Source organism: Arvicanthis niloticus, chromosome 2, assembly GCF_011762505.2.
Source record: "Arvicanthis niloticus isolate mArvNil1 chromosome 2, mArvNil1.pat.X, whole genome shotgun sequence".
NCBI lineage: Eukaryota > Metazoa > Chordata > Mammalia > Rodentia > Muridae > Arvicanthis > Arvicanthis niloticus.
The window spans coordinates 92,643,869-92,665,622 of record NC_047659.1 but is presented as its reverse complement, the minus strand read 5'-3'; the positions used below and the strand labels follow the sequence as shown (position 1 = coordinate 92,665,622).

Sequence of the window (21,754 nt, the reverse complement as noted above, 5' to 3'; positions counted from 1 at the left end):
TTAACATATCTGGCTTAGTTACAGGTATTAAACAACATAGATCAAACACCTCTATCTACAGTTAACAGCTTAGAGACCCCACACTCCATTCCATGAAGGGAAAAAAAAACGACAGTATAAAGGGGGCACATTTATTGTCACTGTTCCAAATGTACAAAAAAAATTAGAAAATAATCCCCCAACTCAATTCCCCCCACCCCCACAACATTCTTCCCAACACAAATAATTTTCTCCCCAAACCACAAACATAAACTGGTCCTGGTATTTTCAAACAGTGCAGCTAAGAAACAGTTTAGAGAAAATTTAACAGGATTCAGAGTATATCCATTCTGTCCTCTCTGATGGTTTTGCCTTCTCTGGTATAAGAGTCCTTTTATAAAGTGGTGCATTTGGCTGTTGCTTTAGAGGTCCTCTTGTGCCTTCTTCTTCTTCTTAGGTTTTTCTTCTTGAATTATAGGGGGATTTGTAGCTTCTCGTTGTAAATAGCTAATAAAATCATTTAATTCACGGCCACCCTAAAAAAAGAAAAGTTATTTTAACTTTCTAAAGAACACTAGTTAGGGGCCAGTAAGATGGCTCAGTAGAATTTGATCCCGAGATCCCAAATGGAAAGAGAAAACTGACTCCCCAAAGCTGTCATCTGACTTTCACACACATATCCACTGTAACAAATAAGATGTAAATAAATAAATAGGCCAAAAGAAGTAGGTATCCACGCAGGAGAGCACTGGCTGCCTTCCACAGGACCCAGGCTCAATCTTTACATGTACATGGTAGTTTACAACTGTCTGTTAACTCTAGCTCCAGGGGATCTGAACCCTCACAGAGACAAAACACCAGTGCAAAAAAAGAGAGAAAAGCCAGGCAGTGGTGGCGCACGCACGCCTTTAATCCCAGCACTTGGGAGGCAGAGGCAGGCAGATTTCTGAGTTCGAGGCCAGCCTGGTCTACAGAGTGAGTTCCAGGACAGCCAGGACTACACAGAGAAACCCTGTCTCAAAAAACCAAAAAAGAGAGAGAGAAAAGAAGAAGAAAGGAGGAGGAGGAAGAGAAGGAAGAAGAAGAAAGAGGAGGAGAAAGAGGAGAAATAAACCACCACCACGACGACGCATCTATGATGTGTGCATACATGTGTCTGTGTGTACTCTGGGGACACAGGACAATGCACTTACTTCATACTTCTTTGGAGTTAGCTTCTTGTTGGCTGGTGAGAAGTAGATGGTAGGAAAACTAGAAAAAAGGGAAAAAGTTCACTAATTGGGTCTCCGAATATTACTAACATATATCTACCTGCCCAATAGTGTTGTAGAGTTGTTTTTTTCTTTCTGGTTTCTAATCTGATCAGATGTTACTCTCTGTGAGTGTCTACATTATACTCAAATTATGAGATTCCTGGGAGTAATTTTGGGATCACTCATTACAGAAATCTAAGATATCCACTCTCCAAACTATGTTCAATAAAGAAATAGTTTCTTGGAGGCTACTCTAGTGGCTGAGGCTATGTTGGTCTGAATCCAAGAAGTTTGAGGCTGGCCTAGGCAACAAAATAAATTCCACTCAACCCCCCCCTCCCCCCTCCCCCCTTTTAAAACTTACCCTTTGACTTCATATGGAGAAGGCACATCATTGGCTGTGGCATCCATCTTGGCTATGACAATATTTGGGTCTTTGCTGAGCTATTAAAAAAAAAAGCCAACAACAAAACATTTATCTGTAATTCCAGAGCTGAAGAAGCTGAGGCAGAGATATTGCCACAAATTCCAGGTTGGCCTAGGCCATCGCACAAAACTCTACCTCAAATAAACATGCCTGAGTACATGCACAGACTCCTGTACTTGGAAACAGAAGCTGAACTGTCACAAGTTCCAGGCTAGCCAAAATATTTACTACAGACCCTGGCTTGGTGGCCCATCCTAACTCTTCAGAGGCAAAAGCAGACAGATTTCAGAGTTGGAAACCAGCCTGGTAAAGCTTTCACTAGCAGGTACTTGCTGATTTATGACAATTCCAGCCTTTTACCTGTGAGTTTTACCTAAATGAGAAGAACACACGACTTAGTTGCTGACCTCCTAGCTTCTCTTTTCTATATTGACTCTTATAAGACTATGTATAAGGCCAGGCCTAGTCTCCATGTGGGAGGCTGAGTACATATTCAGGCTGCTCCTGACTATACAGTGAGACACCATCTCAAAACAAAATACAAAGACTACACATAGCCACCTTTAAAATTACCTGGCTTGAATTACATTACAAGTGCAAAGTCTCAAGCATTTTAAAATGAAAGACTTTATGAATTCATAAGCCAACACCAAAATCCAGAATATCCCAGGTACTTGTAACCACGATATAGAATGAGCCTGGTGTGTTTAGCAGGCTCTGTGAATGTCTCTATATGCTATAGACACTAGGGGGCAGTCAAGAGCAAGTGTGTAAACAATAGTTGGGGAAAAAATACAAGTATTTAGTAACTAACGAAGTCTACACTTAATATGTATATAGACTTCCAGCTCAATTTTATATTCAGAAGAGGGTTCAGACTTACCTTTTCTCCCAGCTCTTTATACTTGGGTTCCAGATTCTTACAGTGACCACACCAAGGAGCATAAAATTCAATCAGTACATCTTTATCTTCATCATTCACTATGTCATCAAAATTTTCTGCTACCACAACCTAGAAAACACAGGAGATTCACTAGTCATAAGAAAGTTGAAAAATAAACCCACAAGCTGTAACTGTTCTAGACTTAATTCATCTCAATTTGCATTATAACATTCTTAAACATTCTTTGATATAATTTACTCACACCTATCCCTGTCAAACTATGTTCAGTAGTCACAGGAAATTAAAAAACAAAAACAAAAGCTACCTAGTGGGTTTCTTTCTTCTTTAAAAATTACTTGTGTGTATATATGCATAAACATGTCTCCTTCCATTGTTACATGGGATGAAGGGATGATCCAACATGTCTTTAGGCTTTTGCAACAAGGCAACAAGTGCTTTCCCCACTGAGCCATCTACTGGACCTGTCTGTAATAGTTTTTTTTTTTTTTTTTTTTTTTTTTTTTCTGGGGATGTAGATCACTGGGGTTTAATATAGGTTTGAGTCCCAGCATTAAAGACAAACAAAGGTCAATACAGTTTTTGTATAGGGTTATCAGTTATCAGTAAGGATTTAGAAAGACACGGGTGGTGAGACCTCAAGCAACACACCTTGACAGGCCCTTCGTTGGTCTCTGGGATGGGTTCAGATTTCAGGTATCTCTTCAAGTTGCCATCAAAGTATTCCTGCAGGAACCGCTCAAGAGCCTTGCCATCTCGCCTGCAAAGACAGGATCTGAGTGGAACCCACGATCCTTTTCTCCTGCTTCCACCACCCAAGTATATGCTGGGATTAAAAGAGCTTATTACTATACCTGGCCTTCACCCACTATTTCTAATAAAGTAATTATATAAGAATTCCAAGCTACAACCCTTCTGTTAGTCTGCAGAAGTCATAACCTTTCAAAGTACCTAAGCAGAGAAAAATGATGATCATGAGTCTTGACTGGAAGACTCTCCCTACCCTAATGTTCTAAGTCAAATCCTGAACCAATGCTAAGCAGTAACTTACGAGAACTCCTCCTGCATGACAAACTTCTCTCCTTTAGCAGTTCTGATAGCCACCACAGGAACCTCTCCAGTAGTGCTTTCTAAGCCAAAATCAGACAGTTCATGGCTAAAGGTTTTACGGCTAGCTACAGCAAAGTAGAGTTTGTGTCCAGCATCAAGGAATTTCTTTGCCACCATCATGACCCTGTGAGGAACAAATATGAAAAAAAATTTTTGTTGTTGTTTTTGGTTTTTCTGGTTTATACAGGGTTTCTCTGTATAGCCCTGGCTGTCCTGGAACTCACTCTGTAGACCAGGCTGGCCTCAAACTCAGAAATCTGTCTGCCTCTGCCTCCCAAGTGCTGGGATTAAAGGCATGCGACACCACTTCCCGACCCCCAACTTCTTTTAAAGACAAACTCTTATGCAGTCCAGATTAGCCACAAATTCAGTATGCAGCATGGATAACCTTAAACTTCTGGTTGTCCTTCCCAACCTCTCAATGCTTGGATCATACATAGCCCTGTGCCATCACACCCAGTTTTTGTTTTAAATGTGGTGCCATGGCTGGTGAGATGACTCAGCCTGACAACCCAGAATCTGACTCTAAGGACTCACAAGGTAGAAAAACTGACAATAAGCAAGTTGTCTTTTGGTACCTAGGCACATGTATGTGTGCACACACATGGTGCTTGGGAAACAAACCAGGGCTTTGTGCATGCAAGGCAACCATTGTACCAACCATAAGCCATATCACCTTTCCATTTCCATCCAATCTTACATCCCAGGGTAACAAGATAAGATGCTTAGAACTGTTAATATAACAGGTAAAGATGTCTACACAAAAGAAAAAACATGGATCTTATTACCTGTTTCTCCAGTAGTTAGAACCTTTAGCATTCTTTTCATAGTCCACATCATAGTAAGCCGTGAGTAAGTCCTTGCCTTGTATCAAATCCTTATTATCTTCTGTCATATGAGGACAGAGACCAAAACTGAAAGAGTAATCCAAAATGACCTTTGTCATTTTCTAGCTGTATTCTGGAATTATCAATGTGATATCATCTATCATTATCAACATTTAATACAAGTACTGCAACATACAGGACCACTGTAAGGTAATGAGCCCACACATTAAGGGTTCAACATTATGTTGTAAAATTATAATCCCTTGTATGGGTTTTATTTAAGCCAAAATATAGCCTGCCAAGTAGCTGAAGTAAACTAATCAAAAGGAAAGAAATCCCAGACCAGCAGATAGGTACTCACATGCTTTCCTGAATGAACTTCTTGATCTTGCCACTGGTCATTTTCTTTTCAGTATATGCCACAGTTTTGTCTTCAAACTTGTTAGTAAGATGTAACGGGCGAAATATAGTGATCCCCCTTAAAACAGAAGCCAAAAAAAAGTGCCTTAGCAACAAATAACAGAATTGTCTCTCATATTTCGTTTAATGTTCAGGATAAGCCGTCTTTAATCTCAGCAGTTAGAATGCAGAGGTAAGTGGAAGTCTATGAATGTGGGGTCAGCCTAGTCTACAAATCAGCTGTAGCAATATAGGAAGACCCTATATCAAAAACCAAAAAAACTCAAACAAGACAGGCATTGTGACAAACATGTAATTTCTACATTACAGCAGAATCACTACAGCAAGATCCACTTTAAAACATTCTGATATAGTTCAGAATGCTTGCCTATCTTGATTCAATTCCTGGTACCATAACAGAAATGAAACAAAATAAAAAGTTCAAACTATCCTTTAATAAACAAATAAAAGTATGGCTGGAGAGATGGCTCAGCAGCTAATAGCACTGGATTCCACCCAAATGGAGGCTAGTAACAATCTAATGCCAGTTTCAAGGGACTCTGGCTTCTTTTTTTGGTTTGTTTTTCTTTCTTTCTTTTTTTTTTTTTTTTTGGAGACAGGGTTTCTCTGTATAGCCTTGGCTGTCCTGGAACTCACTCTGTAGACCAGGCTGGCCTCAAACTCAGAAAAGAAATCCGCCTGCCTCTGCCTCCCAAGTGCTGGGATTAAAGGCGTGCGCAACCACTGCCTGGCGAGACTCTGACTTCTAAGGAACACACACACATACACACACACACTCCAAGAACACACATGTAGGCAAAACGCTATATATAAAAATTAAAAATAATAATACAACTTTTTTTTTCTTTGAAGACAAGCCTGAAGCTCACTATGTAGACAGTTGCCCGTGTCAGTCTCCCAACTATAAACAAATTTTTTTTTTTTTTTAAATTGCAGTATCTGTGTGCCACCTGTATGCCTGGTACATGCAGAGGCTAGAAAAGGGCATCATACATTATCACCTATAACTAAGGTAAGATAGAACTGGTTTCATCCTGTTTTTTAAAGTTAGACCCATCCAATCTTAGACACCTGTAATCTCAGTATTTGGGAGGCAAGATCAGCAAAGGCTGAAGCTAAATTCTAGGGTAGAGGCAGCTATGTAGCATGATTCTATCTTTTTTTTTGTTTTGTTTTGTTTTGTTTTTCGAGACAGGGTTTCTCTGTGTAGTCCTGGCTGTCCTGGAACTCACTCTGTAGACCAGGCTGGCCTCGAACTCAGAAATCCTCCTGCCTCTGCCTCCCAAGTGCTAGGATTAAAGGCGTGCACCACCACCGCCCGGCGCATGATTCTATCTTAAAAATAAGAATTAGAGCTAAGTGTGGTGACAGCACTTGGGAGGCAGAGGCAGGTGGATCTCTATGAGGTAGAGGCCAGCTTGTTCTACAAAGGGAGTCTAGTATAAGACAGCCAGGGCTCTGTTACAGTAAGAAATCCTGTCTTGTAAAACAAAACCAAACAAATAACAAAATTAAAAACAAAAACAAAAATTAGAAATATGGGGGCTGGAGACTTGGCTTGGTGGCTAAGAGTATTTGCTCTTGGCAAAGGACCAAGGATCAATTCCCAGCACCCACAGAGTCTCACCACCTTCCTGGACATACACGTGGCACACAGAGACACATACAGGCAAACACACACACACACACACACAAAACTTAAAAATCCATTACCTACTCTTAACTCCCTTTTAAATAAAACAATCTATAAAGACTGAAAGATTAGATTGCTACTTGGTCCAACAATTTTAAAATTAATAGTGAAACTAACATTAGAATCATGGGCTCTTGAATTTCAACCTAAGATTTATTAAATCCTTAATACCCAATGATTATACTCAAAACTAAGGTGGTAAACCAGCCTAGTGTTAGAGAGAAATTGCATTGCCAAAATGTTCCTGGCACAGTTGACAGTAAACATTTTTCCTATATTGTTGTTTTGTGGCTCATGCCTTTAATCCCAGCACTCAGGAAGTAGAGGCAGGCAGCTCTCTGAGTTCGAGACCAGTCTGGTCTATAGAGTGAGTTCCAGGACAACCAGGGCTACACAAGGAAACCCTACCCCCCACCCCCAAAAAAGTAAATAAATAAAAACAAAGCTCAGGCTTTTTATGTGGGTACTTAGCAAACACTTTACTGACGAGCTATTTCCTGAGCAGTGATCTAGAATAAATTCAGTTCAATTGCCATACCTACCTGGAAAAACTCATCTACTCAGAATCACCTCCACACTGGGCACAGTCCAGAGATAGGACTGCTGAAAGTTCAAGTCCAACTTGACCTAACACCTCCTTCTATGAAACCTTTTCTTGTGACATGTCCCACAGAAGCCAGAAGAATGTATGCCAGAATCCCTGGAATCATTATAAGTAGTTGTGAGCTGCCTGATATGAGTGCTTGAAACTAAAGTCTGGTCCTCTGTAAGAGCAGTAAGCACTGCACCATCTCCCAATCCCCTGTAGCTTTTTCTAATACTACTCAGTCCACAAAAAAGGAAGAACTCCCCCACTTTATGTATCTTTACAGCAAATGTACTACACAACACTTATATTTCCGTATGTATTTGTTTATGTTAGATGCTTCTACTCAGTCACTTACTCTCCATTATCATCGTATTCCTTCACCAGAGACTCAATGTTGGTGTGGGCAAATCGGTAATTATCTCTCAAGTTGCTGGCTGCTTTTAGGAATTCAGAGTGCCCATCACTGAATAAATCCCTGAAAAAACCTGCATGGAAAATATTAAACACAAGCAATAATTAATGCTGTAACTTACATTATTCAAGACATATATTCTTTTATTTTCAAAGCCTTCAGCCTATCATGGGTAAACAATGTAATTCAGGCTAAAATAAAGCTGCTTTTGAATATATGACACAATAGTTCAACCTTTAACCTCTAAATAAAGTTAAGGGAAAGGTCTGGTAGAACTGAAGTCTTTCTTCAACTTCTCCAAAATAAATCTATCTGGGCAAACTGCCTCATGTTAAATTTTAGAAAATATCTCAGTTATTAAAAGATTTAAACAACATGGCAAAGGGGGCTGGAGAGTTAGCCCAGTGCTAGTCTTGCAAAGGACCTGGGCTCAATTCCCATACTCATAATATGGAGCTCAAAACGGTCCTAGCTCTAGAGGATGAGACACATACATGCAGGAAGAATATCCATACACATAAAACAAAATAAAAATTAAGCCAGGTATGATGGTGCACAGCCTCTAGCACCTGGGAGGCATAAACAGGCAGCTCTTTCTCTCAGTATGCAGCCAGCCTGCTCTACAGAGTGAGTTCCAGGACATTCTCTGGGCTACACAGAGAAATCCTGTCCCAAAACAAACACTATAATCACTTTACCTTTCCCCCCACATGCTTTGTCTTTAAAGCTACTCTTAAGTGCCCTGGGGCAGGGGAGACCACACCCACACCCACACCCACACCCACCCACCCACACACACACAGAGGATACAAGCCTGTAATCCTAGAACTTAAAGAGACTAAAAGCCAGCTCCAGTTCCAGGGTCATGCATGCTACTTAATGAGACTGCCTCAAATCCCTCTCCTCCCAAAATGAAATGACTGGGGTAGGGGGATGAGGACTAAAGGCACAACACATGGTATGAGGTATTTAAGAAATGACTACTGGGGGTAGGGGGGCTGGAGAGATGGCTCAGTGGTTATAAGCACTGACCACTCTTCCAGAGGTCTTGAGTTCAATTCCCAGCAAACCACATGGTGGCTTGCAAACACCAATAACTTTAGTTCCAGAGGATTCTATGCCTTCTGACCTCTTTGAGCTTCAGGCACACACACATATGGAATCAAAACACTCATACAAATTAAATAGATCAATAAAAAGGCTCCTTATGGTTAATTATTAAGAAAGAAAAGAAAATATTTTTGTGAATGAATGACTTGTTTTGGCAAGTACTCAAGGAAGTCAAATGGATATCAGTATCCTACAGTTACAGGTGTCTGTTAGTCACCTAATGTGGGTACAGAGAACAAAACTCTTAGTTCTCTGGACAAGCAGCAAATACTTTTTAAGATTTATTTGTTGCCGGGCGGTGGTGGCACATGCCTTTAATCCCAGCACTTGGGAGGCAGAGGCAGGAGGATTTCTGAGTTCGAGGCCAGCCTGGTCTACAGAGTTGAGTTCCAGGACAGCCAGGGCTACACGGAGAAACTCTGTCTCGAAAAACCAAAAAAAAAAAAAAAAAAATTGTTTCTTGTAAGGGAATACACTGTCACTGTCTTCAGACACACCAGAAGAGGGCATCAGATCCCATTAAAGATGGTTATAAGCCACCATGTGGTTGCTGGGAATTGAACTCAGGACCTCTGGAAGAGCAGTCAGTGCTCTTAACCACTGAGCCATCTCTCCAGCCTCAAATATTTTTTAACCACTAAGCCATCTTTCTAGCATACATGGTAACATAAAGAATTTGTTAAACCCAGATAAATCAAATTTAAATGATAAAATATTTGCTATTACAGAGAATAACTTTTATTTTAGTGTTTAGTAGATTAACAAACTCAAACATCAGTTATAGGTTTAAGTAGGTTTTTTAAAAAGATGGTAAAAGGTCTGTTTTTACTATGTACTCCTGCCTAGAACAAGAGTCTGCCTGTCTCCTCCTGAAAGCTGGGATTAAAGATGTGTGCCACCACACCCACTCGAGGCTGAGGTTTTTGGTGAGACAGGGTTTTCTGTGTAGCCCAGGCTGTCCTTGAACTCAGAGATCCACTTGCTCTGTCTCCCAATTGATGGGAGTAAAGGTGTGCACCCCCATTACCCAGCTGAGGCCAAGGTTTTAACCTCAGTGTAACACACACACATACACACACACACACACACACACACACACACACACACACACACACACACACACACACAATTTAACTCAGTTGGGTATGGTAGTAAGCTTGGCATCTCCTCCTTCTCTGGTTCCCTGCCCACAATCAAATCTCTCCTTGTTGCATGCATCCCTTCCATGAGATGTAACCAAAGAGACGTACACCAGAACTTAAAAATTTTGGCACCACTGTCTTTTTTTTGAACATCCAATTTTAAGACAAATCTCTTTTCTTTGCATATGATCCAGTCTCGTATTTATAGCTATAAAAATTTGAGCAATATAATCACAAAGATAGCTATAAAAATTGATAATAGACAAAGGAGTTGACTACTGAATTTGTATTCTCTTGCCCTAAACCTTATTTTCAGTTAACTACATATCTTTTCTTTAGCTCTCTGAGTTAAGGAAGGGACAGAGCAAGAACACATAGCTCTGTAGTAGAGGACTTAACTGGCAGAAGTAAGGAGATAGGTTAAATTTTCAGCACTGTGGGATGGGGGTGGAGGGTAAGACAACACTTCTATCTTGTCTTTTAACTGATTTTAAACCCTTACATCTCTAAGAATATAAATCTACACAAGATACCATTCTCTTTCCCTGTCATAGTTGACTCAGCTCTGTCAGTTATCACTTAACCGCTTCAAGTTTGCCTAAGGTGCTTTAATTTTGTGATTTCCCAAAGTCCAATCAACATAAACATCTGCAACTTACCCACCACTGAGGCATCTTTATCACTAATGAACTTCTTAAATTCTTCCTCAGTCCTGAGAGGAACTGAAGCTGGTCCTGCTTGTTTCTTCAAGTGGCTGACAATTCCATCTTAGAAGATAAAAGTTACATTAACACATATACAATTTTTGAGGACTGAAATAATTCAAAATTCAATAGAAATAACAACATATGTTTTCAATTAAGTTTTCTTCCAATTCCTGTCTCTAAACTATCCAATTTCTTTCCTATACATGAAAGTTCAGCTTCAGTTTGTGTATCCTTCTACTTGATTTTAGCCAAAAAGCCCAAGTAATTGGTATATCCTAAAATACACACACACACACACACACACACACACACACACACACACACACACACACACACACACACAATATCACATTTTTTAATTTGTCTCACATAAAACCACACTTGGCTCCTTTCTTTTAACCTAGGTTGTATAGTGTGAGGCTTGCTCTCACTTCTGCCCCCCATCCCCAATCTTTCCAAGTGCCAGGGTTACAAGGATGCACTACTATGTCCAACTCAACTGGTTTTGGTTATTTTACACGATATATATTAATACAGTATATATAATACACAGTAGTAATTCATACTCCAAATAATGAACTGTGTTGTCTCTACTCTCCCACTTCCAACCCACTTTTTAAAAAGGAAGCTTTACTGTGTGAGGTATGATGTCACTCGTGTGGAAGTCAGGGGGAAATCTGGAGAATTTAGCTCTTTCCTCTTATATGGGTTCTGGGGATTATGTTGTTTGGCAGTAGGTGTCTTTACCCACTGAGCCACCCTGACAGCCTTCCAATCATTTATTACAGCTGCAGAGTGTTTTTTTTTTTTGCATTTATATACAGTGATTTATTTAACCCATGATAACCGACAGACATTTATTTCTAGTATTTTGCTTTTTTCAAATGATTGTCTGCAGGTAAATTTGTACAATACATCTTCAGGGTAACTTTCTAGAAGTAAATCCATAGTCAAAAAGTACAGGAATTTATACCTGTACTACTGCTTTCCTAAGATGTATGTAACATGTATATAATAATTGCCTTCTTCTATCAGCTAGAAAGCAAACTCCAGAAAACAGGACCAGTACTTAGTTTATGAATACCAACACCTACTATCCAGAGTATCTGACATAGAGTAGATAAAATGATAACAATTATCAAATAAAAACATGCTTGGCTGCACTTGTATTTGAAGTTCAAGTATTTTCTATATTCATAACAAGTCATTTAGACAAAAAAAGCTTTCTGTTACCTAACAAGTTGACCTCTAAAATGAGAAATTTTAATGATTTTAAGTATGCTGTATAGAACAATTTTTCTCCCACTACTAAGAATAAAGCATTTATTTAGGGGCTAACTCATGCCTGCACTTGAGGGTTCTCTACCCAGCTCTCACAACCCTCTCCTACTCCACACAAATTAGAAAAAAATTAGCACACTTATTCTAGACTATTTATTTGTTAATACACAATTGTGACCTCCCCCCAGCCATGAGCAGGCCTGAACAGTCATTTACCACAGTAGACCAAAACAATAGGACCTAGAAGGCATTGCCAGCTTGGCACCCTGCAGTCTGCTTCAGGAGCTAAGAATGGACTGCCTGCTGAGCTTGCCTGGACACCTCCAGGCTGCTATCCCCTCACCTAGGGGCTCAAAGGAGAAGAGACTCTGGGGGGGGGGGGGGCCTTCCCCTTTATATGTGAAAGCAAAATATAAACTTTGGGCCTTGATCAGAATGCGTTGTCTTGGCCCCATGTTTTCTCTCACCATTTATTCCCTTTTTATTTCCAGCCTTCCTTTCAGGTGAACCCAGTTACCCGTAGCTGCAGGTGGCTACACACAATGAACTCTTTTTTTTTTGGGGGGGGGGGTTTGTTTGGGGGGGTTGAGACAGGGTTTCTCTGTAGACCAGGCTGGCCTCGAACTCAGAAATCTGCCTGTCTTTGCCTCCCAAGTGCTGGGATTAAAGGCATGGGCCACCACTGCCCTGCACACAATGAAATCTTAACAAACAAAATGTTAATCCAATTTCCAGAATATAATTTCCAATTACAAGGAAATTTTCAATTTCCAAGGCAGGTATGGTGGCACATGCCTATAATGCCATCATCTGTAAAATGGAATCAGGGGATTAGAGATTTAAGCCTAAATTGTGTGTAAACAGTACTTTACTTTAATCTCAGCACTTGGGAGACAGAGGCAAGCTGATCTCTGCAAATTCCAGGTCATCCAGACCTACATAGTAAGTTCCAGGACAGCCAGAGCTCCATAATGAGACCCTGTCTCAAAAACACAAAAAGAAAGTTAAATCTAGCCTGGTCAAATGCAATCCAGGATCCTTACCGGCAGTCCTAGGCCCATCATAAGCGCCAGCTTCTTCACCATCTCTAAATATCTTAAGAGTTGGGTAGCCACTGACTCCATACTTATTACAGGTGTTTGTGTTGGCAGTGCAATCCACCTAAAGATTAGGAAAAGAGTTATTTTATTATCTTAAGTACATGCTGTATAAGATCTAATAGTCCCAAATATTAAGATTGGCTATCCCCACAGAGGATCAATACTTCTTGGCATATGTATCACAGGTCATTAGACCTTACAGACGTATGGGCGCTATTTAACTAGACCATAAATGTCCAAGAGGTGCTTTAGATTTTACATTCCTTAGCTTCATATAAAAATTGTAAAACTAGTATTTATTTACATTATTTCAATAATGCCCCCCCCCTCCATTTCATGGTGCACATCAAACCCACTGCTCTACCACTAGGCTATACTCTCAGTTCTGACAATGACTTACTTGGTAACAATCATTACTGAAGGTATGTGCTTATGAAGGTATGTGCTTAGTAAACCTACCCTTTAGCTGGGATTGGATATAATTTGATTTTGCAAATTAATTAGTTTATTGGTAAATGCATCAATACTTGTTGCATAAAAGCAAACAATTGGTTTAAAACCACAGGAAATACATTAACCTTGTAAGATTCTGAGGTTTGAGCCTTATGTCTAAGGTAGGTAGAGAAAATTAATGTACAGCCTTACAACCTTCTGAGTAGCTTTATGCTATATTCATGTCCAGTCACATGAAATAAAAATTACAACATGACTTTTTTTTGCTATGGGAAGTTACTTAATTACATTAGGATAAAATTTTAAAAACTTCTAAGATACAAACTACTTATCAGAAGTTAGCAGAGACATGACCTTTAAACTGAACAGCTATGGGCTCATTATTTTAGAATGCTACAGAATGGCAAAATTTATTACACATTACTTTCTTTGCCTGTTTGTGTGTGAGACAAGGTCTCAGGTAGCTCAGGCTGGCCTTGAACTTCTAATCTTGCCTTTACCTCCCAAATGCTGGCATTATGGGCCACCACCACAGCTGGCTCTTAAAACACACTATGAAAACAAATACCAGCCTTACAATTAACCACTCGGTAATACTCCACCTCTTTTTCCCAGATCTCATCACTGACCATTATCAGGGTAGATTACAGAACTCAGTAATTATTTTCTTTCTCATCCTTACAGCTGTACCTTTATTGTCTTTGTTTGCCCCTTGGTTCTTATTCACCATGTTCTTTTTTATTGTGTTTTATTTTATATGTAAATGTTTTGTCTGCATGTATTTGTACCAGGTGCATTCAGTGCCTGCAGAAGTCAGAAGAGGGCGTCTGTCCCCTGGAACTGGAATTAAGAATGCTTGGGAGACACCAAGTGAGTACTGGGAAATGAACTCACGTCCTCTGTGAGAGCAGCCAGTGCTTTTAACCACTGAACCATCTCTCAAGCACCCCTCACTCCCATACTGGTTTTATATACTATTAAAGTACTTGGGCCAGTAAGATGTAAAGGGGCTTATTGCCAAGCCCAAGGACTCACATGGGTCCACGCACACCCACCCACACATGCATGTAATGAAATATGTTCCATTCTAGTGAACACACTGATGCTCACCTTTGCTAATGGGACTATTCCTTTTAATCTGGTTGCTGCAGCTTCATACTCAGGGGCAAGCCTCTTGCAATGTCCACACCTATTTAAAAAAAAAAAAAAAAAAAAGCCAGATTCTTAGTTTAACACACACTTACTTACGTTTTGAATCTCTTATCATACTACCATACTACCCTTTTTTTGGGGGGTGGGGGGGAGAAGGGGGGAAGACAGAGTCTTGTTACATAGTCCAGGCACCGCCCCAAAGTTTCCCTGGGCTAGTGGGCGGTACCTCGCTCACCTCACCTGCTGGCCAGGAACCAAGCCGTTTCTTCTTGGTTTGGCCTGGGCAGTATTGGGCATTACGAGGAGCTAATCCAGGTTTAGGGAGAAAGGATCTGCTTCCAGGGTCTGACCCGTCACCCAGAATCCCTTGTTCTGCCTCAGTTTCTACAGTTTCCCTACTCTGGATTCAAAATCGCAGTCTCTAAGTAAAAGCTAAACCTGAAACCATTTGAGGGTTTCAGTCTCACATGGGAGGGGATCGAGACTGGTTGATAGGCGGATTGAGTCATGCATGCCTCCGAGGCCCTGAAGTTCCTAGGGGACCAGAGGATGTCAGTCCCCAAGAGGGACCAGTGCAATGCTTTTTCTTTTTCCGCCCGAGGTGCTGTGTCTGCTGAGGCGGATCCCCATCTAGTTTCTAAAAAGGACTTGGTGAGGCTGTAAGGCCAGGTGGGTGGGTGCCTCAGCAGACTTGGAAGCCTGGCTGTCTGGGACTGGAGTCAAGCCTATAGGTGGATGGGGGTGTGAGGCATAGTTGGTGATCCCTCTGCAACCCATTGGGCCTTTGAAGAGAAAATATACAGCTGGTGCTAGCTGTATACTGACAAGAACATGTCATACACCCAAATGCATGGGAAGTACACCTGTGGGACCATTAGGACTTTCTGGGTAGAAGAGCAGGTGTTTCTGGTAGCCCTCTGGGAAAAATATACCACTGTTTTAATCAGTTCTCATGGTCAAGTGAACCATCTAACTATAAAATCAGGCTTTCTGGGGTTGGAGAGATGGCTCAGCGGTTAAGAGCACTGACTGCTCTTCCAGAAGTCCTGAGTTTAATTCCCAGCAACCACATGGTGGCTCACAACTATCTGTAATGCACTCTTCTAGTGTGTGTCTGAAGACAGCTGCAGTGTAAAAACCCAGGCTTTCTTTCTACCACCTGTTTTCTAACATGGTGCTGAACCTTAGGTAAGATTCTGTTTGTCTGTCTGTATTCTTTTCTTTCCCTTTCCTTCCTTCCTTTCTTTCTACACAGGGTCCCACTCAGTAGCTCCAGGCTATCTTGAAACTATATAGGCCAACACAGCCTCAACAGGCCATGATACTCCCCCTTCGGCTTGGTGCATCTATTATTAAATCAGCACCTTCTGCACTTCATTCTGTGTAGCCCTCCAGCTGGTTAGGCTCAGAGCTACATTGAACAAAGAGAGAAAAGGCACTTGATGCTGATTCATGGTGTTCAGCTCAATTTCTCTCAAGACATAATCTCACCAGGTGACCCCAGCTGTCCTAGAACTTACAGCAATCTTTCTGCCTCTCCCTCTGAAGTATTTTAAACCCAGTTTCCAAGCGTTTAAAAAGAATACATTTTTAAGGTTATACTGTCTAGGTTTGGGTCTTTAAGTAAGGCTTCAAAGAGGAAAAGGTAGGATGTTCAAGGTAAATAGCAGAGCTATAATGTATAAAAAGTCTGTTTTCAGACAATCATGAAAGCAAGAAACATGTATTAGGACTACAGTTAGGAATCTATAGTTGCCGGGCGGTGGTGGCATACGCCTTTAATCCCAGCACTTGGGAGGCAGAGGCAGGTGGATTTCTGAGTTCCAGGCCAGCCTGGTCTATAAAGTGAGTTCCAGGACAGCCAGGGCTACACAGAGAAACCCTGTCTCAAACAAACAAACAAACAAACAAACAAACGGAATATATAGTCGAGGAAAGCAAACAGAGAGGCAACAGTCATCTAGATTCACATAGCAGATAATACTTAAACAGCAAAAGAGGAGAGATTTTATTTCATATTTTTGTTGGGGCAGGATCTTTTTTGTAGCCCAAGCAGTTTCAAACTTAGAATCTTCCTCAGCTTCTGAAAACCTGAGCTAAGAGGCCTAACACCAAGCCTGTCTCTCTTTTTTCTTTGTTTTGTTTTTTTTTTTTTTGAGACAGGGTTTCTCTGGGTAGCCCTGGCTGTCCTGGAACTCACTCTGTAGACCAGGCTGGCCTAGAACTCAGAAATCCGCCTGCCTCTGCCTCCCAAGTGCTGGGATTAAAGGCGCGCGCCACCACTGCCCGGCCTCCAAGCCTGTCTCTTGATGTGCCAAGCCTGTCTCTTGATGTTGATTTTCTATTGTAGTAACTGTCAAAATTAAAGCAAAAGTTAGTATCTTTACTTCACCTCTCCTGAAAAATAAAAGAAAAAAAAAAATTGACAACTTTATAAATACACATAAAAATAGTCAGGGAAGGCCAGGTGTGATGGCAGGTGGATCTCTGAGTTTGAAGTCAGTCTGGTCTACACAGTGAAATCTCGTCTCAAAAAAAAACCAACCAACCAACCAACCAACCAACCAACCAAACAAACAAAAAAAACAAACCAGTAAATTATGTATGGCTGATGATAAAAATCCTCAAGAAGCCTGGCAGAAAGGCACACACCCATAATACCAGCCATCTCACTAGCCCTGTTGACAGTCTCTTAAGTCCAAGGCCAAAGAAGGCTTATAAACTCTACCCCTTTACCTGGGGGAGGGACAAGAGAGGGAGAGGGAAGAGTGAGGGAAGAGAATGCATTGAAGATGGAGCTGTAGTTCAGCTGCAGAATGTTTTCTTAAGTGGGTAAGGCCTGGGGCTCAGTTTCCAGCACCAGGATGGGAGCAGTGCAGTGGCAATGACATAAGCCAGCAGGTGACAGCACCTAGTAACCTGCTACACTTGCCTGACAACTGGAGAGTCCCAGCATCCATATAAGGTGGAAGGAGAAAACAAACACCAATCTGTCCTTGACCCCACAATACTAAGATTTTTTTTTCCCAAGAGATAGAGAGTTGGAGAGATGGCTCAGCAGTTAAGAGCACTTGTATTATAGCAGGGGACCTGAATTGTGTTCCTGGCACCTACATAGTAGCTCACAACCATTCGTAACCCCAGTTAAAAGGTACCTGATATCCTCCATTCATACACATAAGGGCCCCCATAGATTCATATTTGAACGCTTGGTCCCTCTTTGCTTTGGCAGAACCATTTGCAAAGGATTGGGAGGTAATGTCACTTTCGGGGGAGGGATGTCCAGCCTTGAGGTTTGAAAAACTCCCATCATCCCATTTAGCTCTCTGTTTCAAGGCTGTTGTCTCAGCATGTGAGCAGAGCCCTCAGGTATTGCTCCCTACCATGATGGTTGTGGACTCTAAGCCTCTGAAGCTGTAAACCTTTAACAAACTTTTAATAAACTCTTTAATAAATTGCTGTGGTCATGTTTTGTCACAGCAATAGAAAAGTGACTAAGATACAATGACTCTGGAAACAATCTCAAGTAACTCTCCCAGATGGTACTTAACAGATAACTCCAACATATATTACTCAGTAACTATCACTTCATGCTGCATTGTGTAGAAATCCAGTTTGAAGAAGAATTAATGAGTTAATTGTTCAGGGAAGGACAAAGTTGTAATGAAATCTCAAATGTTGAAAAGATGACTGGGAACAACAAAGGAGATCCAAGTTAAGATATAAAGAAGAATAGAATAAAACCAACCAACCAACAAACACTAGGCTACATGTGATGGAGAACACTATTAATCCCAGCACTCAGGATGCAAAGACAGATGAATCGCTGTGAGTTTAATACCTGCCTGGTCTACATAGTGAGTTCCGGCACAGCCAGAGTTACACAGTGAAACCCTGTCTCAAAACAGAAAAAGTTAAAAAAAAAAAAAAAAGTTAGCATTAAACATTTAATTTTAGAGGCTGGGAACATAGCTCACTGGGTAAAATGCTTGTACTGAAGACACTAAGGACCAGGGTTTCAATCCCCAGTATCCAATGTAAATCCTAGGCAGTAATGGTCATATAGCTGTAATTCTAAAACCCTGGGAAGACAAGAATTACTGGCCTTATGAACACTGCATTAAAAAATATTATTTATTGCTATTGTTGTAGAGAGTAGCATAGTACTCAGAGCCAAGCACAAGTTAACATCATACTTTTGATCCTTAGTACTAGAGGGGAAATGTTAAAAAAAAAATACCATAAAACTCTACAACACAAGTAGATGTTTAAGACTTAAAACATTTAAATACTGCTATTTCTCAGAGAAATTCAGATACTGATATTCCTACAAATACACAGGTTAGCCAAACAATGTAACTCACATCTGAAATCCAAGTACCCAGGCAGTGAAGTCAGATGGCAGCCCAAGGCCAGCCTCCAGTACATAAAATCTTGTTTCAAATAAAACAAAACCTCATGTTAACAGTGGCCTGCAGAGAAAGCTTTCACTTTCACTTACAAAATTAAAGGGGCAGACCTAAATGAAAATGGAACCTAGAGCTTTGCTTGAGGTACCCAAGCACTTTATCTCACTGAACTGCAGTTCCAGACTCCATTTTGACCCCTACCACTTAAAACACCTACTTCAAGTTATGGGTATGTGCACATGAATGCAAGTGCCCAAGAAGGCCAGAAGCACCAGATCCTCCAGTGTCCTCTGGAAAAGCCAGTGCTCTTAACTGCTGAGCCATCTTTCCAGTCCCCATTTACTGTTAATTAGACTTCTCGATTGATGTGGTGTTACACACCTTTAGTCTCAGGACTCAGAATAGTGGATCAGGACTAGGTCAGCCAGAGCTATACAGTGAGATGCTATCTCAAAATTTTTCATTCGCTGTTGCTAACAGACGATGGTACTGCTGTTATACAAGAGAAAAGAGTAAATAAATAAATCTCCAGAGCTTGGTGTGGCGGCCTATAAGCTCAGCATTTGGGAAGCAGGGACTCCGGTGAGGAATTCAAGCCCAGCCTGAACTACTTAAGACTGTCTCAGAAAATCAAGGAAACTAACAAATTAAAAAAAAAAAAAAATACAACTGTTAAATAAAATAGGGTATGTAGAAATAACAAAATAACCAACAGGAGACTTCCTTCACTTTAAACTGCTCCTTCAGAGAAACCAATCTTTCCTACTGGCAATGTGGAAGATGACTTTATCTTCTCAGCCAACTAAAAGCAGATACCTCAGCAGAAATCCACCCAATCTTGATCGCTCAATGTATGATGGGATATGTAGTCTTACAGAAAGCAGGTGCAACAATTTTTAGTAGAAAGACAAGTCTAAAGCCAGATGCCTTGGAGCATTCAGAACAGAGGCAAAAGATCACGAACTGAAGGCTAGCTAGACAATAGGAGACCCTGTCTCAAAAGAAAAAGGAGGAGGCTGGAGCAAGAAGATCCTGAGTTTGAGGTCAGCCTAGACTTGTTTCTTAGGAATATGTATGGTTTCACCTGTGTGTGTGTGTGTGTGTGTGTGTGTGTGTGGTCTGTGTATTTTTTTTTCCCCATAATGGGATTGGACATGCTGGGCAAGCACTAAACCATATCCCAAAACCTTGACTGAAAACTCTTAATTGTGTAACAGCCCACAATTCTTCAGTTGTATGACCTCCTTCAGACAAAGAAGCTGGGCCCAAGTGACCCCCCCCCTTAACAGCATGATTATATAACTATGATAAATTCTAAGAGACATATAAATGCTATCTATGATGTGTAATCAAGGTGACTGTCAACCACAGAAATGCCTGAACATAAAATACCCCAAGCTGAAACACAATTTGCTTCCTGCCTCTTTAGGCAGTCTTCATTACACGACTTTTGAGTGTGACCATCTAAGTCAGATAAGCTTGGGATGTAATGATCCCCCTGGGTCAGCAGCAAAGTTAAGTTACAGTGTAACTATCACACTCCATCTTACTGGTACTGTTGAACAGTTTTGAATTAAGGGTCATTGTGCCAGAAGGGAAAAAATACCCATCTACTAAACTAAATGCCTTGGTAATAATTTGTAAATTACCCAACCCACTACTCTTAGTGACAAAACTAGAAATCCTATCTGCTCTCCCTTCCCAAGCAAGTTTTTATTTGGGGTCACACCTACTCTAAAGGACGGACTTTTTCTTATGTTAAGCAGCCCAACAGTGGTTACTTTCTTATTGAAAATATTATCATTTTCTAGAATTATCTAAAGCTGGCAATTATGATAGGTCCTAGTGAAACATTTCTTGTTCGTTTACTCTGTTAATAAGAGGCCTCTGCAGCTTAATGTAAAATAGTATAAGCCATGCCCATGGACCAAATAATGGTCTGTCTCAAGAAAGCACTTAGGATCTTTCTGCAGACACTGAGTGACCTTGGTTAGAAACCAATGGCTCCAATGGGGTGGAGACAAAAAGACAAAAAAAAAAAAAAAAAAAAATAGCTTGAGACCTAGAACCTCTACACTTAAAAAAAGAGGACCTCTGCCTCCTTCCTAAGGCTTTGGGATGCCTGCCTGGTCTGGAGACCAGGGGACATTTACACTGGCTCACCTAGATACTGAAAGATAGACTGGAGGGGGAGGGGATGGGTAAACCTTCCACATAGGAAGTGCAGCAAGAACCCGGAGGTAAGGACGTGGCCCTACCCTGGAGCTTAGGCTTTCGGCTTTCCGGACATGTCCCTGTCCCCATCCTACCTCATCCTTACCCCACCCCCATCCCCGGCCGAGCGCCTCTCGGTTCCCCACCGACTAGTAACAAGGCAGCCGCAGACAGGCCTGCTAGATAGCGGAGGGCGCCCGCGTTGCGTAGGCCCAACCGCTCCCGCGCCCAGCCGGTCCTCCGGCCCTAACCCCGCAAAGTGGCCTCACCAGGGGGCGAAGAACTCGACTAGCATGAGCCCCGCTGAGCCCGTGTCGGAGACGCGACTCTCGAAGTTTTCGTCCGTCAGTTCCAACACGTCTGAGGCGGCGGCGAGGCGGGCCGAGGCGAGCAGCAGCGCCACGCCCGGGAGCAGCGCTAGGCAGCTGAAGCGCATGGCGACGGGGCGAGGCGGGGGCGGTCGGAGACCCCGGATCGGAGAACTGAGACGGGAGACCCAACAATATGCAGCCGCTGCCTGCGCTCGCGCGTCTGGCCCGGGCAGACCTGCTGCCGAGGTCCCAACCCCCTAGGCC

General features: G+C 41.5%; 1 protein-coding gene across 1 annotated transcript; it reads right to left on the bottom strand.

Annotated features, from left to right (window-relative positions):
- Positions 1-117: 117 nt before the first annotated feature.
- Positions 118-21,748, bottom strand: Pdia3 (protein disulfide isomerase family A member 3). Its single transcript, XM_034495300.2, has 13 exons — positions 21,449-21,748; positions 14,515-14,593; positions 12,895-13,012; positions 10,523-10,630; positions 7,555-7,684; positions 4,859-4,975; positions 4,459-4,584; positions 3,612-3,794; positions 3,212-3,320; positions 2,543-2,671; positions 1,597-1,676; positions 1,173-1,230; positions 118-515 (listed from the first exon to the last, which is right to left on the bottom strand). Exons 1-13 carry the CDS (start codon positions 21,613-21,615, stop codon positions 402-404), a joined length of 1,518 nt encoding a protein of 505 aa, XP_034351191.1. The 5' UTR covers positions 21,616-21,748; the 3' UTR covers positions 118-401.
- Between the last annotated feature and the right edge of the window lie 6 nt (positions 21,749-21,754).

Coding starts and splice junctions, on each gene's coding strand:
- Pdia3 (XM_034495300.2), bottom strand. CDS start 21,615: ATGCGCTTCAGCTGCCTAGCGCTGCTCCCGGGCGTGGCGCTGCTGCTC. Junction 1,677..2,542: donor ATAAAGAGCTGGGAGAAAAG/GTAAGTCTGAAC, acceptor TTTTTTTAATAG/CTCAGCAAAGACCCAAATAT. Junction 1,231..1,596: donor TCTCCATATGAAGTCAAAGG/GTAAGTTTTAAA, acceptor CCTTTTTTCTAG/TTTTCCTACCATCTACTTCT.